Genomic DNA, 17,924 nt, shown 5'->3' on the forward strand with positions numbered 1-17,924 from the left:
TGAAAACGGATGATAAAATATCGGCCACAAACAAACCGTTTGGTCTGCAAACCCATTCTAATGACAGTACAGGCTGCAAATGGGGAAATCTACTGACTTAAGTGACTTTGAAAAAGAGCAAATTGTTATGAACTGGTGCCCAGGAATGAGCATTTTGGAAATGGTGAAGCTGTTTGCATGCTACTGTCATGAGCATCTATAGAAAGTGGTTGAAGGATGGTGACAAGGTGTTGTTATGTCCTCCACCTCATTACAGAATGTGATGAGCCCATGCTATAAAGTAAGATAGGCAGTGAACTGAGACAGACCTTGACAAAGTACAATGTTGGTGCAGGAAAAAGACAAGTGCTTTGGAGCATGTCTTCCCATGTTGACGTGGTGACATTGTCAATTACAATTGGAGTGGGCATGGGATTGTGAAGATTGGACCACGGATCAATGTAAATGTGTCACTTGGTCACATGAATCACATTTATTGCTACACCATGGCGATAGTCATGTCTGGATAAGTTGTTATTCAGGTAGACAGCTGCATGAAACATGCACTGTGCCATAGTTGCAGGTTGCTGGGGGCAGTATTATGCTGTAAAGGACTTTCACTTGGAATTCCACAGGACCTGTGGTAGTAATTGAAGACAGAATAACAGCAGTGGGCTAACTGTAAGTTAATATGGGCCACCTGCATCGCTTCATGCTTGGTGTCTCACATGACAGTGATAGCATCTTCCAACAGTATAAGGCAACAACTCTCACAAGGCCATAATTGCATTACAGTGGTTTGAGGAGCATGATAGAGAACTCATGTTGGTGTCTCTGCCACAAAATTTATCCGATTTAAGCTTGATGGCTCACATCTAGAACGTTGTCGGGCACCAGCTCAGCACCCCCAAACCAGAAGCCCATAATTTACAGGAAATGAGTGACTCGTGCATAGCCCTCTTATGCCGCATACCTCTGGATCCTACCAACTACTTGTTGAATCCATACTGCACAATACTGCTGCTGTATACCTTTCCAAAGGTTGACCAACATGCTACTAAGCAAGTGGTCATAGTGTTTAGACCGATCGGTATATATAATTGTCTATTACACAGTATTGTTTCTCCAGTGACATATGCATCTGTAGTCATTAGACCTGTTAACTTCCAAACATTTATTGTACACAAATACAGAATTTTACACACAACTGACTTTGACGGGTGATAGGACAGTCTTACTGCCATATTTTAAAAGCATTTTTATTCCTTTTTAGCTGTTTGACTGATGTGCATCCCCTGTAAAATCTCCACTTGCACTCTCATCAGTTGAGTGGACTGATTTAGTTAATTGTTGAAATACTGTGCAGTAATATGAACTACTGACATGGCTTTATACCCACAGATAAGGATTGCCCCTTTCATATAATACTGACCTGGCACCTAAAGACTTTTAAAGTTTTAAAACTGAAGAAGCTGTGTTAGTACTTTGATAACAGTATTAGTATCTACAGTAGCCTATTATAGATTCATGAAAACTACCAGGCCATTGTATAGTATAATATAGAATAACATCTTGATGTCCCAGGTAAAATTTAGGATGGATACAATATTACATTAACAATCAAACAGTATGAAACAGTTTTTACTTTGTGAGTATGAATAAAAGAAAGACATGAGTCCAATGAACTTTTCTGCAAAAAGAGATACAAAGGCGCTTATTTATGTAAAATATTTATTTTATAGCTTTAATAAATATCACAATTCTGCATTTCTGTCTGTTTTGCAACACATCAGATATATACAAATTAAAATTAACACATGACTGTCTATGAGTTTCACATGTTAAACCACTTTAGTAATAATGTTGGTAACTTCATCAAACTTTCTGCTGCTCAGCCGCATTTGTCATCATACTTTCTGCTGCACAATCCTCTGTTCTGAAGCTCTTTAGAGGAAGAGCTTTTCACAGCCATGTATTGGATACAGTTTTGATTTCATGTTTCATATAGTTTCTTTGACTAACTACATGACTGCACGTGTCTATAATGCACCACGATTTTTAACTTGGAAATTGTCAGTCTTCTTTGATGGCAAAATGTAAAATTAACTGAAACCTAACTGGTTATCTGTTGGCTCTGTTACTTGAGGCAGAGCACGGAAGACAAATGCACATTGCACTTTACACACATGGTCTCCAAGAACAGCTGCATGACTGAAAGATCTTGCAAGATTGAAGCAGTTGCCGATCTTCAGAGACTGGCAAATTGGCTGTCAAAATAAATGTAACATTAGACATACAATGCAATGTAGTGTTGATTATTCAGTGGAAGAGTTATCAAATTAGCTGCAGATATTTTAAGTTTTTTTACATTTTATTTCACAAGTGAACAAGTAAGCAGATTCAACTGTCATGTGTTGTAAAATGAACAGAATGTAGTCTCATTTGCAAGACAAAAACCAGGTCAAACAAGTACAGCAACTGCTTGGTATAGTTTTTCATAATGCACATCATGTGTGGTTGTGATTAAGTAACATAGCATCCATTCTTCACTGCATGATAAGGAGAAGAAACTAGATGTAGACAAAGGTAAGTAAAAGAATCTTCACAAGACTGTGATTGCTTGGCAGAAAAGCTCAAACATGAATACTAAGTCTGGGACTTTGTTCTTTAGATGATGCAGGTGATAGAATACTCTTGGTAGAATGAGCTCAAAATCTAGGTCAAAGAAGGTAACATGCATAGGGAGAACATCAACCAAATTATGAGTATAAATGGAATTCCAAAACAAATTGCTTAACATGACTGAAACAAAAAAATCAGAAGTAAAAACAGGATTTCATTTCTTTCCTTGATGCAAATAAATCAAATGGTTACCATACCCTCTAGCATTTTGATTCATTATGTTTAAGACATCACCAGTGAGATGGTAGAATTAAGCAAGAAACAAACTTTATTACCCCATGGACTTGTTTCCATTTTCAGGCATCAACAGTAATAATGAAAAATACTGTTGCAAGGTCATGTAATTGCAGTTTAAACACAGAGTTACTAATAAATAAAACATTTACATTGTCTGAAATATACATGTCATTTTCATCATTAAATAACTGATGTATCTCTAGCTTATGTATTCTATCATCCATTACAGTTATATAAAAAAATCACACTGGAACTAAGTATCAATTAAAAAGAATATTACTTGTAATTGTCTGTATTTAAGAGAGAGAATTTTCATGGACTTGATAGCTATTCAGTGAAGTTTAATTTGATTTTTTCTGTAAATCTGTTGATGAGCAGATGATGTTTATTAATCCTAGTATCTAGAATCAACTAGAATTCACAACAAACATGAAAAACTGACCAAGTAAAGGAGCTAGTTTTACACTCTTTCATTACCAAAAATGAAAGTTAAGCAGCTGTAATCGCTTCTCTGAAAGTTCTGTCTTTATTATTAGTGGCTTGGCTGTGCCAGTTCAGTTGTTATCTACAAGGCAGAGGATGCAGAAACAGCAAAGCTGGTTAAACCATAGTTTCCTCACTGTACAACTAGGCCAAAAACATCATGTGGCACAACTGGGAACCTCTTGTAGATGTGTATGATGCATTACACATAATGAACAACACTTGGCAGACCACACTGTATTCAAAAAAATCTGTTTTGCAGAGTGTCATAGTGACCAAGCAGTTACTTTGTCAGACTGCTAGACTTATGTAATAGTATAGAAAAGAAAAAAAGTACAGATCTAAGAAAATCAACATGAATCTATATTGAATGAATAAAAAATTTTATTGTTCCATGGTGAGAGTGGGGGATTACAAGATATCAGTCTCTTAATGGGCAGGAATATTGGAGATGCTGGCTGGTGAAATTTTCTTGAACTTGCCATGTATATGGAACATGAGCAGTGAATGAATTATTATAATACTCTCAGTGAAAGAGTGAATACAGATCAATTTACAGCTTGAATCTATGGCATTTTTCTCCATACTTTGTTAATTAACAGACCAGATTTTGACTGACACAAGTCAGGTTTGTTGTGTTTCTTGTTTGATGTGGCCCAGATATGTATTATATCTGGTATAATCATAAGAACCTATTGCAATTAAGTAGAAATGCATGCAGACATACCCCTTCTGTAGTGCATGTGCACATGACACAAGGAGATATTCTTTCAGCTGTCCCAACATCTATTGTAGTGTGCCCAACATTGCATGAAAGTCTGTCTTTCCACTGCTCCAGGTCTAAAGATGGCAATGCACTGCACTTCACCCTGGGGTTCCTGTTACAAATATTGTACATATTACTTGTTTGCCTTTTACAAAGAAAATTCATTAAATTTTACTACAGTAAAAGGTGCAAGTTATTCATACTTACAAGAAAGGTTCGGTTAAGTCAAGTACAGATCGCTGAATGTAGTCAGTATTCTCAGCATTATCGCATATGAGCTTAGCAAGTGTTGCTTTTCTGATCTCTGACAACTGGGCTTCTGTAAACCGCACTAAGGGATCATCATTTTCATACCTGGAAATGTTAATGAAAATTACCATAAAATGTTGGTTCAAAACTTCAGTATTATAATTACTGGAAATGCATGACTTACCAAAATCTATCACACCGTCTAAGTAATCTGAACTGGTGTCCAATAATACAGGCAAAAGTGGGTCCTACAACTCCACCGACAAGAGGAGTCTCAGCCAAGCCACCAGGAAATAAATCAATATCATCCACATGCAGATACAGCCGACGAAGCCTTTCGACTACTGGAGATGGTATTTCCCGTTTCAGGTCATCAAAATCACGTGCTAATGACAGGTTACATAGTTGTCGATACTGGTTGTAACCAGGTATACCATGATCTCTACCTGAAAAGTATTAGAAAGCATATATACAGTTGTCGAGAGTTTGCTTCTTCGTTTAAGCTAGGAAAGAATATTGTAGTCTCTATAAAGTACAAACAGTAACTTTGTGTGTACCTCGTTGTATGTTAATAGCAGCTAGATCCATCCCTGAGTATGGCATACGTCTGTCTTCAAACAAGTGGTTTGTAACTTCATTTGTTATGAACTGATCAAGTGTTTCCATGGGGGTTGCTGCTAGGCCTCTGATTAGATCATCAATCATTCCAGCTTGATACAGTACATCGGGATTAAAAAAAGTATCCCTTAACCGTACACCAGGTCTCCTCTCCACATAGCCTGTATCCATTCTGAGAAGTGACGGCCGTAATAAACTGTGCCCAAACCGGAAAGCAGCAGCCGCAAATTCATTCACAATTGTGGCATCACATGTTGGATCATAACCTGAAATTTGTAGACCGTTAAGTTATCAGGTGATACATGATACTTTGTAATACTTCTACTTACCATTCAAAGTTATAATTAGGAATTATGATGTGTTCACTATGTTGTATTTTCCTACCTTTGAAATAGCCTTCTGGTTCGAGGGAAAGCCCATGTTTATGTAACCCTTCCCATCCAAAGAGACGTGGAAGAAATTCTCTAAATGTTATATGTTGAGTAATGGCTGACAATATACGTCGTGCAGTATGATAGAGTTTTTCATCATTCCAATGTGGATTCAGAATAGCAAGTCGATCAGCAAGTCTGTTGTGCTCTCTTAAGAAAAGTGTATGTATTGCTGCAAGTCCAGGCTGTTCACTTGCCCTGGCATCACCTGTTCAATACCACAAATAATTAGCCATTGCATGTGCATTTAACAGCATTATTGCAATGTACAGTAAGATAAGGGATTTCACTTTGTACAAACTACTCTTTTGAAACTGTGCATTTAATACACTTTTGTATGTTGTGAATTAACTAAAAAATCACACAACTTTGTAAGCTAAGAAATAAACAAGTATCACCTGCTCGAAAACAAATTTTTGTTGTTGACTTGCATTCCGGATGTGTCGTGATCTGTGGTAAAAGTGGTTTACCTCGATTTGGATTTTTTGTTACATTCATCTTACCACCAGTGAATGTCCTAAGAGCATTAGCATCACAGACATCTGATCCATATACAAAGGAAGCATCAATGTATGCCGTCACCTGGTTCAGCTGCTCTCGGTACCCTGTTTGCACACATACAAATTCTTCTGTTTTCATTATGTAATATTGAGAGAATATTAAACATTAGCAGAAATGTAGATAAATACCCAGTGTTAGCTGTCCAGGCATTGAGCGTGTAACAGGAATGCACATAGCTTTCCCAGTGGTAATATTTACTTTAGGAAAGTAGGGGTCCCCTTCAGGTACTGGTATGGGAAAACACTCTGGATGGACTGTCTTCATGGCATCACATGGTTGGCAGTCGAGAATGGATTCTCCAACAAATCCTTGAAACACACATTACAATAACATGTCATAAGTTTGATGACACTTCTTTACCTTTCACAGGTATCAATGTATATATTGCTACATACCTTTCTAGTTTCCATTAGTAGTAAACAGTGGATGAACACTGCTACTGAATAAGGTGTTTTATTTTTATTTTTTAAAATTATTGCTTTCAAATACCAATTTACAAAAATCAATGCCCTTTATTAATACTACCTAATCACAGCTTTCATTAACACTAGTCAGTTGATTTAGGATCCAAAATAAAGCCATTATTCATTTGATTTTAAATTTCCAAATATTAGCAACAACCATAGATGTACCTTAACAATATATTTGTATATTCTCATCTGGTACTAATTTCTGTGAATTCCAAAGATAGGAACTTTCACTCCAACACTTCTTCACATTCCAACAACCTCTTAGACTTCACCTCTATTAGTGACTCTTGTGTCAAAAGAAAGGTTGTAATTATTACATTCAAGCTAATAGGTGTGAAGCGGCTAGTTCTTCACACAGAGCACTTTCTGAGGTACAGATTCTAGAGCTTTTAGAGGACTGATGTCTAAATGAAAATGAGAGTGAGACTGATTTTGACAACAATGATTTTGATAATGACAGTGATTCATTTGTAAATCATCATCATCATCATCATCATCATCATCACCATCACCATCTCAGCCTTTTCACATGTAATGTGGGGCCAGCATTGCTTTGGTGGATCCTTCTCTTCCATAAATACCTATCCGGTGCTTCTTCTATGAGCCATCCTTTCTCCCATAGGTCCCCTGCTACCTTGTCTTTCCATCTCAGCTTCTGTCTTCCTCTTCTCCTTGATCCTTCAATTTCTAGATCTTCACCTCTTCTCCCCACATAGTACTCCCCTCTTCTCTGCACATGTCCATACCATTTTAGCCTACATTCTTGGATCTTCTTCCCTATGGGCCCCACTCTCACTGCCCCCTGATGTACTCATTCCTTAGTCTATCCTTTTATGTCACCCCCACTCATCCAGCTTAACATTCTCATTTCTGCAACTTCCATCTTTTTCTCTTGGGCTCTTGTAATTGGTCATGTTTCTGTACTATACAGCATTGCAGGCCTCACCACAGACTTGCAAAGCTTTCCCTTCATTCTGCAGCTAACCTTCTTATCACACAGTACTCTGTTCAGTTTCCTCCACTTCATCCATCCACTATTTATCCTGTGCTGTATTTCGGCCTTCAGTCCTCCATCACTTTGCATGCAGGAGCCTAGGTATTTAAATTCCTTAAGCATCAGTTGTTCTCCTTGCAGGTTAATATATAGATCTTTGGAATCCTTTGTACACGTGTACTCTGTTTTCACCCTGCTAATTCTCATTCCCCTTTCCTCTAGAGCTTTTCTCCACTGTTCAAGCTTGTCTTGAAGTGCTTCCTGGGTGGGTTCATAAATTACATCATAATCGGCAAACATCATGCTCCAAGGTGCCTCTTTTTTCACATCTTTGACTAGTACATCCATGACAAGGTAGAAGAGAAATGGGCTGAGAGGAGATCCCTGACAAAGGCTTACTCTCACTGGAAATGCCTTTGTTGCACCTGCACTGCTCCTGACTTGTGTCATTGCACCTTCATACATGTCTTCTACCACCCTGATATATTTTTCTGGCAGTCATTTACTTCAAGACATCTCCATATCTCTTGCCTTGGCACCCTGTCATATGCCTTCTCAAGATCGATAAAGGCCATGTGCAGTTCAGCTTGTACTTCTCTGTGCCTCTCTATCAGTTGCCTTAGTACAAATATTGCTTTGGTTGTTCCTCTTCCCAGCACAAATCCAAATTGTTCTTCACACACTTCAGTTTCTAGATGCAACCTCTTCTCAATTATCCTTTTCCAGATCTTCATTGTGTTGGACATCAGTTTTATCCCTCTATAATTGCCACAACTTTGGATATCCCCTTTCCCCTTATATTCATTTGTAAATAAATAGAGTGAAATGATGATCAAAACAATCCACCCTGAAGAGTTTCAAAATTTGTCACACAGTAAAAAGTTTTGTATTGTATTGCTTATGTAAGTAAATTTGAATGAAAGAGTACTTTTTTTTTAGTGTATAGCTTAATTGTTGGTCAGGGGCCTCATGTTTCCACAAAGAGACTCACACAATTCTCTGTGATGTGCTTGCTGCCCAAGGGGGAGGGGGGCAGTATTGACAATTTAAATAAGGATGCATGTCCTTATTACAAAGTGCAAAGGATTAATGCCCTTCCTCCTCATTTTTCATTATGATTATTTTGTCATTATATTTTAACACATTTCATTTATATGTCACATTTAATTAATTTCTTTACTGTTTTTATCTTTACATCTCTGTTATCCTACTTCCTCTCTTTCTAATTGGACTTTTTTGTCCCTCCAAGTTGTTAATTACCCTATTCATTCTCTTCCTCCTGATTTATCTGTACTTCTTACTCTGTGCTGAGCATCCCTAGAAAGACTGTGCACAGTGCTCATCAGTGTGCTACCTCTGAGCTACATGCTCTGATACCTCCCCTGTCACCTTTGACTACCCTTGTTCTCACTACAGGTGGGTCACTCTCGTTCTGAGGTCTGAGTGATCTGCCCTTCATTTCTAACCTTTCATACCCTATCCCTCTCTCTTTTCTGACGAAATAACTAATATTTTCAATAGTGTCATGTACTTTTATATGTGTATTGGCAGTACTATATACCTCATCTCCTAAAGGTAAGAACTCACCAACAGTTCTGTCTCATAATTTATTAGTTTTCTTGGTTGAATTTTTCTTTTCATGCAATATATCTTTTTAAAACTGATGATGATCATATGATAAGAACTAGAACAGAAACTAATAACATAATATCTTTTATTGTGCAAATCTAGAGAGAAGAAGAAGGTTACAAAATTTAAAAAGTTAAAAGGAATAGAAGTACTGGGAATAAAATAATAATCTAGACTGATGAGGTGATGAAAAGGAAATATTTTGCAGTTTTGTTCAGAGAGAGAGAAAGGTTTGTGATTCTACTTGGAAAGCAGAAGAAAGGTTACTGCAAACATTGATATGCTGGTCCATAGAATGTAACAAACACTTAAATCGTATAACACTAATATGGGAAAAACAGGGAGGATAAAAATAAAAAATAAATAAAAAAATAAAAAAATGTACAGAAGAATAACATATCCATAACTTGGTGTAGAACCTATTGTACTAAGGGCACTCACCTTTGTTGACAGGTGTGTGAGTAAGATCATGATCCAAGAGCTGACCAAACTGCATGAACATCAGAGAGTATTTAACATGTGGTTGACTAGTGTCAGGATGAACGTTCACTGAGATAAGTCGTGGACTAGGCAATGGTTTTCCAGTAACTGACATAGCTCGAGGACTTCCAACACCTGAAGCCAAAACAATAATCTCACTTTGTTTTTCTTTCAGAACAGTGTAGCCCATTTTGAAAGATATACAAAAGTAAATCATATTTAGAGATTCATTTAAAAAATTAAGTTGCAAATCAACTGTGAAATTTGCTATCTTATTAAATAATGATCTAAATCTGCTTAACGTGACACTGAGTGGCTTTAATATTTATTAATTCATTTTTCATGTACTAAAGAACCCACTATGGAGGAAAACCTTCAAGAATGCGGGACAGTTTAAGGTATACATTAAAAGAGAGACATAACTGTCAAAGACTCCCCTAACTGTACTGGCAATTTACTACCATATAAATGTTACCCTTTTTCTCAGGGACAGGTTTATGTATCAAGTTCAAATTTATGTCACATTAAGGTCTATGGTCCCTTAGCTGTATAAAAATTTTATGCTTCTAAGTCAATTCACTCAAAAGATATGGCCATTTATGTCACATATTTTGATATTTGAAAACTCACTCATCAAAACCTATAGGGTATACTTGTTGACCTAGAATCCTGAAATTTGGCAAGAAGCAAGGTTTTACAGTGCAGCCAAAGGAAAAACCTTTGAGCACTGTAAATTTGAAATTATAGCACATGAAAAAAATTTTCTGTTATTTGTTACTAGACTCACTGTCTGTCCGTTAAGATCCCTTTTTCTGAGGAACAGCGAGACGTATTAAGTTGAAATTTAGGTCACATACTAAGGTCTGTACGCCCTTGGTGGTATTATAAACGTTAGCTTGTAAGTCAATGCAATCAAAAGGTATGGTCATTTATGTCACACATTTTGATACTTGCAAATTCATGCATCAAAACCTGCAGGGTACTTCTCGTTGACCTAGAATCATGAAATTTGGCAAGAAGCAAGGTTTCACTGTATAAGTAATGGAAAAAATCCAAAAACTGCTAATTTGTAATTATATCACATGAAAAAAAAATACTTCCTTTATCTTTTGTTATCAGTCATCGGTCTTGAAACAATCAGTAGTTCTGCATTCAGCATGACTGAATCTCAATGGTAAAAGTCTAACATCAAGCAAGGAATGATTGTATTGTTCAAATGATGCATTTTGGAATTTATCCATCATAAGATAGATATCCAGGAGTAATTGCTGCACGTAGATATAGCGTTCCAAGTTGTATGTGAAAAACACAATCGAAGATCCAAGTTATCATTTCCTCACCATGTGTTACACTTATTATTGGTGTAGTACCTCTAGATATGCAGAACTTAATATGTTGTGCCTTTTTGAAATGAAGAATGAGATAATTCATAGAAAATCGCTCAGTAATACTTTTAAGAACATTGATTTATGTACATATACTAGTGTCATCTGCAGGAAGGAAGGTCATTTACATATATGTAAAACAACAGTGAACCTAAGATCGAGCTTTGTTGCACCCTGTAAGTGATTACTCCCCAAGTCAGAATAATATCTCCTTCTTACATTGGTTATACATTTCCATCTGCTGTACTTAAAATTTTGCTTCTTGTTTCAAAAAATAAATAGATATCTGCTTTGAATACCGTCATGATAAGCCGGAGGTAGTAGGCGAGCAAATGCTCTTAAGGATTTTCCAAGTTCTGGACGTCGGAGATTGTTACACCAGCCAGTAGTACTGCGATATCGGCTTGTGTGATCACATGGTAGAGTCTGCTCATCACAGCGGAATACGCGTGGTATCTCCAGAGTCTCAGAGAGGTCAACATTTGGCAGCACAGCCATCAACTCTCGCAGGTCATGTGGTGCTACCAAACTGCGCCCTGACTCTTGATCTTGAAGTTGTCTGTAATTCACACAAATTATTAATTTTACCCCAAAAATGCAAAGTTTCAGAAATGCATTTAATTAAATTTAAGAAAGGAAGCAGAAGTGTGGTTTGGATCTAACTTTTAAAGTGATTGTTTCTACATTCTCACAAAGATAATGTAAGGCATTTAGTATTTGTACTTCAAATTAATCAAATGCTCATACTTATTCACAATATGAAAATAATGGAGGAACAGTTGCTGAAATACAAACATCAAAAAAAGTTTAGCATCACTCCAGTTCAGAACTCCTGAAGATAGACATTGACTGTGGACACTGTATCACAGACACAGTCCCTCTGACTGTTCAGAGATGTCACTAAACCCCCCAAAGATGTAAACAACAACGCACGAACTGCGCCTATTAGATGGAAGCGGTCCAACAGCCGATCAGTTCCAGTCATTCCACCAGGAAGGAGGTACAAGGCTCATGTTGTCTATAGTTCAACCATGCCTAGATGGTCAATACTGCGGTTCAATCACATACGCATTGTTACTTTGTGCCAGGAAGGGCTCTCAACAAGGGAAATGTCCAGACATCTTGGAGTGAACCAAAGGATGTTCAGACATGGAGGAGATAGAGAGAGACAGGAACTGTTGATGACATGCCTCGCTCAGGCTGCCCAAGGGCTGCTACTGCAGTGGATGACTGCTACCTATGAATTATGGCTCAAAGGAACCCTGACAGCAACACCACTGTGTTGAATAATGCTTTTCATGCAGCCACAGGACGTTGTGTTATGACTCAAACTGTGCGCAATAGGCTGCATGATGTGAAACTTCACTCCTGACGTCCATCGCAAGGTCCATCTTCGCTACCATGACACCATGCAGCGTGGTACAGATGGGCCCAGCAACACCCCAAATGGACCGCTCAGGATTGGCATCACATTCTCTTCACCGATGAGTGTCGCATATGCCTTCAACTAGACAATCACTGGAGACATGTTTGGCGGCAACCCAGTCAGGCTGAATGCCTTAGACACACTGTCCAGCGAGTGCAGAAACGTGGAGGTTCCCTGCTGTTTTGGGGTGGCATTATGTGGGGCAGACGTATGCCGCTGGTGGTCCTGGAAGGCACTGTAACGGCTGCACGATACGTGAATGCCGTCCTCTGACCGATAGTGCAATCATATCGGCAGCATATTGGCGAGGCATTTGTCTTCATTTACGACAGTTCATACCCCAGTCATGCACATGTGAATGACTTCCTTCAGGATAACAACATTGCTCAACTAGAGTGGCCAGCATGTTTTCCAGACATGAACTCTATCAAACATGCCTGGGATAGAGTGAAAAGGGCTGTTTATGGACAACGTGACCCACCAACCACTCTGAGGGATCTACACCAAGTTGCCATTGAGGAGTGAGACAATCTGGACCAACAGTGCCTTGATGAATTTGTGGACAGTATGCCATGATGAATACAGCCATGCATCAGCAGTGCAGGCTGTTCCAACCGAGCTCCAGGGAGCCAGAGTGCTCTGGAGCGCTCATTGCAGCAGCTTGGAGCCCGTGTGGAAGGGTAAAGTGAACCCACTGCCCCCTGGCCACATGCAGCGGCGACTGACGCAATAATCCGTGTTCCATGACACCTATGACTAGCTGCGGGAGCCCTGTACCTCAATTGAGGGGGACAGTCATCTGCAGTGTGTTGTATGTCATAATGTATTTAATTGTGTGAAGAGGTACAATATACAACGGCATTATACACATCTTCACACAGTGCACTATGATCAGGTAGAAGGCGTTGCACGCAGAGAACTGGTAGCCAGGCTTAAGAACGACATACCAGGAGACGTAAGTTTAAAAACGGTTTTGTAATATGGAGGGTATCAAAACATGCAACATAGTTTGTGTTCTGTAATGCGTTTATAATTTTCAGGTGCATGAGAGCGGAGAAAACACTACTGAATTAGCCATTCGAGCAAGCTACAGGGTCGCTCACATCATTGCAACGAGTGGCAAGCCATTTTCAGTGGGACCACTTTTTTCGCTAGCGCTTGACGAAAGCACCGACATATCGGACTGTCCTCAGCTTTTGTGCGTGGTGTCGACATGGAGCTGCAAGTAACTGAAGAACTCTTGGATGCGGTACCACTCGATTACACTGCAACAGGACGTGACATTTTTGAAGCTGTTTGTGAATCAGTGGACAATATGAATTTGCCGTGGGATAAGCTCCATTCTGTAGTGGCAGACAGTGCACCACAAATGATTGGGTGTCACCAAGGTTTTGCTTCTTGTTTGAAAAATAAACTCTGGGACGAATTCGGGAAAGACATTTTGACTCTTCATTGTTTTATTCACCAAGAGGCACTGTGTGCTGAAACAGTAGAGCTAGGTGGCGTAATTAAAGATGTCGTGAAGTGTGTGAATTTTGTGCGGCGTCACAGTATGAATCATCGCCAATTCAAAGGATTCCTAAAAGAAATGGAAGCAGAGTATGGGGATATACCTTACTACAGTACAGTACGTTGGCTGAGTCGGGGAAAAGTTCTTGATGTTTTCTTTGCCATTCATCAGGAAATATCCCTTTTTCTCGAAATGAAGAAATGCGTTGCCTGAAAGATATAAACTGGATATCAGACCTGGCATTCCTAGCTCACATAACTATGCATCTGAATAATTTAAATCTGTCATTGCAGGGCAAAGGGCACCTAATAGTTGACATACACGACCAGATCAAAGCGTTCATCGAAAAGTTACGTTTATTTGCGAGGCAGATGAGTAATGGACATTTAACGTTCTTCAATCTTCTTGCTTCTTTAAAACTACCTGAAGGTACTACTTTTGGCGATTACCAAGCTCATCACGTCGTTTGTAACATGATTCAGAGACCTCACTAGTTTGGAAATGGAACTTAAGATGTTCAGCACTCCTTTTTCAGTTTCCCCTGATGGCTTGTCATCGTCACTTCAATTGGAGATTATTGATTTGCAAAATTCAACTTTTTTGGAAGAGAGGTACTACAACACGTTGGATTTGTCACGATGGTATCATTCATTACAGCAAAAAATATTTCCCAAGCTTCACAACAATGCTGCTCAGATCATGTGCATGTTTTGTTGTTGGGAGAAGCTTTACTCAGCAATAAAAAAGAGTAAAAAGTAAGGAACGATCATTTCTTCAGGATGCAACAATGAAGGCCATCCTTCGCATTAACGCTGCGAGCACTTTGACAGCTGATATTTCCGATCTTGTAATGAAAAGAAAATGTCAAGCTACAGAGGCCCAATAAATTTAGTATGCAATTTCTTGTAAAACAGTCGTTTCTTATTTATTTCCTGAACATCATATTCCTGGTGTAGCATGTCACAACGTCTTAGCAGCTAAGAGTATGAGGTTGTCGATCTTGTAAGACGCAGCTGGCGCATCAAAACGCTTGCCTTGCCACTGCCTCAGCCAGCCGTGCCACGTGCCGGCCCACTTGAATGGTCACAGCGCACAGCGAGCGACACGGCTCCCTGGAGCAGGGAGCGCTCTGCGGCTCACAACGGAACCGACGAGCTGGAACAGCCGTGCTAGTGGGTATCAGAGGTACTGGTGTGTACAGCAATCTGGACCACCATCTCTGAATGTCTTGCTGTATGGTGGTACATCATGCAATGTGTGGTTTTCATGAGCAATAAGAAGGGCGGAAATGATGTTTTTGTTGATCTCTGTTCCAATTTTCTGTACAGGTTCCGGAACTTTCGGAACCGAGGTGATGCAAAACTTGTTTAGATGTGTGTAGAAACAACTAGGGTAAATGTGAATGATTTACAAATTGAATACAAAAAAAAAATCAATCTTACAACACTTTTTAAGACCACTTACATTCCAGTTAAGAAGCAGGTATAAAATAAGATATGATGTATGAGCTACCTTTTTAGCAGCTCTGCTATGTAGCTTGCCCTCTGAATCTCTCAAACTGGTTCCTTCCATTTGCTTCCTGTAATTTCTTTCTGATTATTCCTTCTTTCTTTCACTTACCAGTTGCCTGCATCTCATTACTCATTATTTAATCTCAGTCTAGTGACACTTCTGTTTCCTCTCTTGCACCTTCTCTCTCTTTCTCTCTTTCTCTCTCTCTCTCTCTCTCTCTCTCTCTCTCTGTCTGTCTGTCTTTGTTCAGGATACTGTATGATCTTTCTTTGCCTGTGTATCCTGTATAACATTTCTTTACTTTCCCCGTTTACCATCCATCTTCTTCAATCAATGAAGAAGTTGCTAAGAAGTTTCCAAAATCTAGAGAGTCAACACTTTATTTTTCATTTACATTCCTGTTAGGTCCACTTGAACTGTTTCTGTTTCAGCAGCCAATTAGTAGGTTTTCTTTCCCTGGCTCACAAAGAAATATCTATTTATCCTAATTAGTACTCAACAGTCTTGGGAGGAGGAGGAGGAGAGAGATATTGCTGAGAGTGGAGGAAGAGAATGAGTGGTACAAAAGTTGGTGACAGAAATTGTGCTGTGGAATATGTAACTGGGTTGGTACTTCAGTGTAAGTTGCTGTAATCCTGTATGTCATACTTGGATATGTATCATGGCACCAGGCCACTGGTGCATTACACTTCAAATATTCTGCCAATGGCACCTGCATTGGCTGGCACCAAGAGGCTGCCTGTGGCGAGCCACATGACTTGTGCACATGGCACAGCATCTGATGTGCTGTCTACCAGAGCCTTCCTCTTTATAAGTGCAGTGCAGAGCACACACTCACTCTCATATTGTGTTCACATGTATTGCAAGCGGCTGCTTATATCAGGACCTAGATTGTTTCTAGGTTTGTGTCTATCTTGTCAACTGCTGTTCGCAAGTATGTAGAAGAAGAATAAACTTTGATTCATTGTGGCCGTGCTGTTGTTTGTGTCTTGCAGCTCAATACATAAGTGTTGAAAAATTAAAACTTACATAAAGAGATGTGTGTGTGTTTTCCAGCATAGCTCAGAAGTGCTTTGAACAATTTCTAGTTAATGTGGTACATATGAGCTAGGACACCCCTACGACATCTAAGGTGTGAAATGGGAACATGTAGAAGAAACAGAGAATGAATAATGTTGGCATCAAGTCCACAGTTCCAGGAGTTTATAGGCTGATTGGTGATGGTTATGATGAGGCTTAACCCCAAGGGGTGACCTTAAAGCATCAATCTGGAATACTTGGAGCATCTTCAGACAACTTATGACTTGCTGTCTGGAAAAAAAAAGCCTATGGGATTGACATTTCATTCCTGTTCCTACATGATATATAATGGGATAAAAATTGGTCTGGAAATAAGCCCATATAAAATAAAATACAACTGGTTTTTGGAGGATAATACCATACAGATAAATAGAATCCAAATATCCCTCAACGCCATAGACATCAAATTGAAGAAAGAATGCACTGATTGAAAAACAAGGAAAAAAGGACATAAGCAAAAATTTTGGGTTTAGTTAGATTAGTGTTAAACACTTGGGCAAAATTACTTGTAGGAAATTAAGAATTCTATGTAGATGGACCGCCCCATGAACCATGGACCTTGCCGTTGGTGGGGAGTCTTGGGTGCCTCAGTGATACAGATAGCCATACCGTAGGTGCAACCACAACGGAGGGGTATCTGTTGAGATGCCAGACAAACATGTGGTTCCTGAAGAGGGGCAGCAGCCTTTCCAGTAGTTACAGGGGCAACAGTCTGGATGATTGACTGATCTGGCCTTGTAACAGTAACCAAAACGGCCTTGCTGTGCTGGTACTGCGAACAGCTGAAAGCAAGGGGAAACTACAGCCGTAATTTTTCCCGAGGGCATGCAGCTTTACTGTATGGTTAAATTATGATGGCGTCCACTTGGGTAAAATATTCTGGAGGTAAAATAGTCCCCCATTCGGATCTCCGGGCGGGGACTACTCAAGAGGATGTCGCTATCAGGAGAAAGAAAACTGGCATTCTACGGATCGGAGCGTGGAATGTCAGATCCCTTAATCGGGCAAGTAGGTTAGAAAATTTAAAAAGGGAAATGGATAGGTTAAAGTTAGATATAGTGGGAATTAGTGAAGTTCGGTGGCAGGAGGAACAAGACTTCTTGTCAGGTGACTACAGGTTATAAATACAAAATCAAATAGGGGTAATGCAGGAGTAGGTTTAATAATGAAGAGGAAAATAGGAATGCAGGTAAGCTACTACAAACAGCATAGTGAATACATTATTGTGGCCAAGATAGATACGAAGCCCATGCCTATCACAGTAGTACAAGTTTATATGCCAACTAGCTCTGCACATGATGAAGAAATTGAAGAAATGTATGATGAAATAAAAGAAATTATTCAGATAGTGAAGGGAGACAAAAATTTAATAGTCATGGGTGACTGGAATTCGGCAGTAGGAAAAGGGAGAGAAGGAAACATAGTAGGTGAA

The 17,924-nt window shown here is 39.1% G+C and overlaps 1 protein-coding gene across 1 annotated transcript in view; it reads right to left on the minus strand.

Annotated features, from left to right (window-relative positions):
* Window positions 1-1,693: 1,693 nt before the first annotated feature.
* LOC126234020 (uncharacterized) overlaps window positions 1,694-17,924 on the minus strand; it is a 194,186-nt gene continuing 177,955 nt past the window's right edge. The window contains exons 18-27 of the mRNA XM_049942901.1: window positions 11,264-11,523; window positions 9,541-9,714; window positions 6,135-6,314; window positions 5,844-6,050; window positions 5,399-5,653; window positions 4,954-5,280; window positions 4,581-4,842; window positions 4,355-4,501; window positions 4,109-4,259; window positions 1,694-2,246 (exon numbers count right to left, since the gene is read on the minus strand). Of these exons, the coding sequence (XP_049798858.1) occupies window positions 2,082-2,246; window positions 4,109-4,259; window positions 4,355-4,501; window positions 4,581-4,842; window positions 4,954-5,280; window positions 5,399-5,653; window positions 5,844-6,050; window positions 6,135-6,314; window positions 9,541-9,714; window positions 11,264-11,523 (2,128 nt within the window). The 3' untranslated portion in view covers window positions 1,694-2,081. The remainder of the gene's footprint in view (window positions 2,247-4,108; window positions 4,260-4,354; window positions 4,502-4,580; window positions 4,843-4,953; window positions 5,281-5,398; window positions 5,654-5,843; window positions 6,051-6,134; window positions 6,315-9,540; window positions 9,715-11,263; window positions 11,524-17,924) is intronic.

The sequence above is a fragment of the Schistocerca nitens genome, chromosome 1 (assembly GCF_023898315.1).
Source record: "Schistocerca nitens isolate TAMUIC-IGC-003100 chromosome 1, iqSchNite1.1, whole genome shotgun sequence".
Classification (NCBI taxonomy): domain Eukaryota; kingdom Metazoa; phylum Arthropoda; class Insecta; order Orthoptera; family Acrididae; genus Schistocerca; species Schistocerca nitens.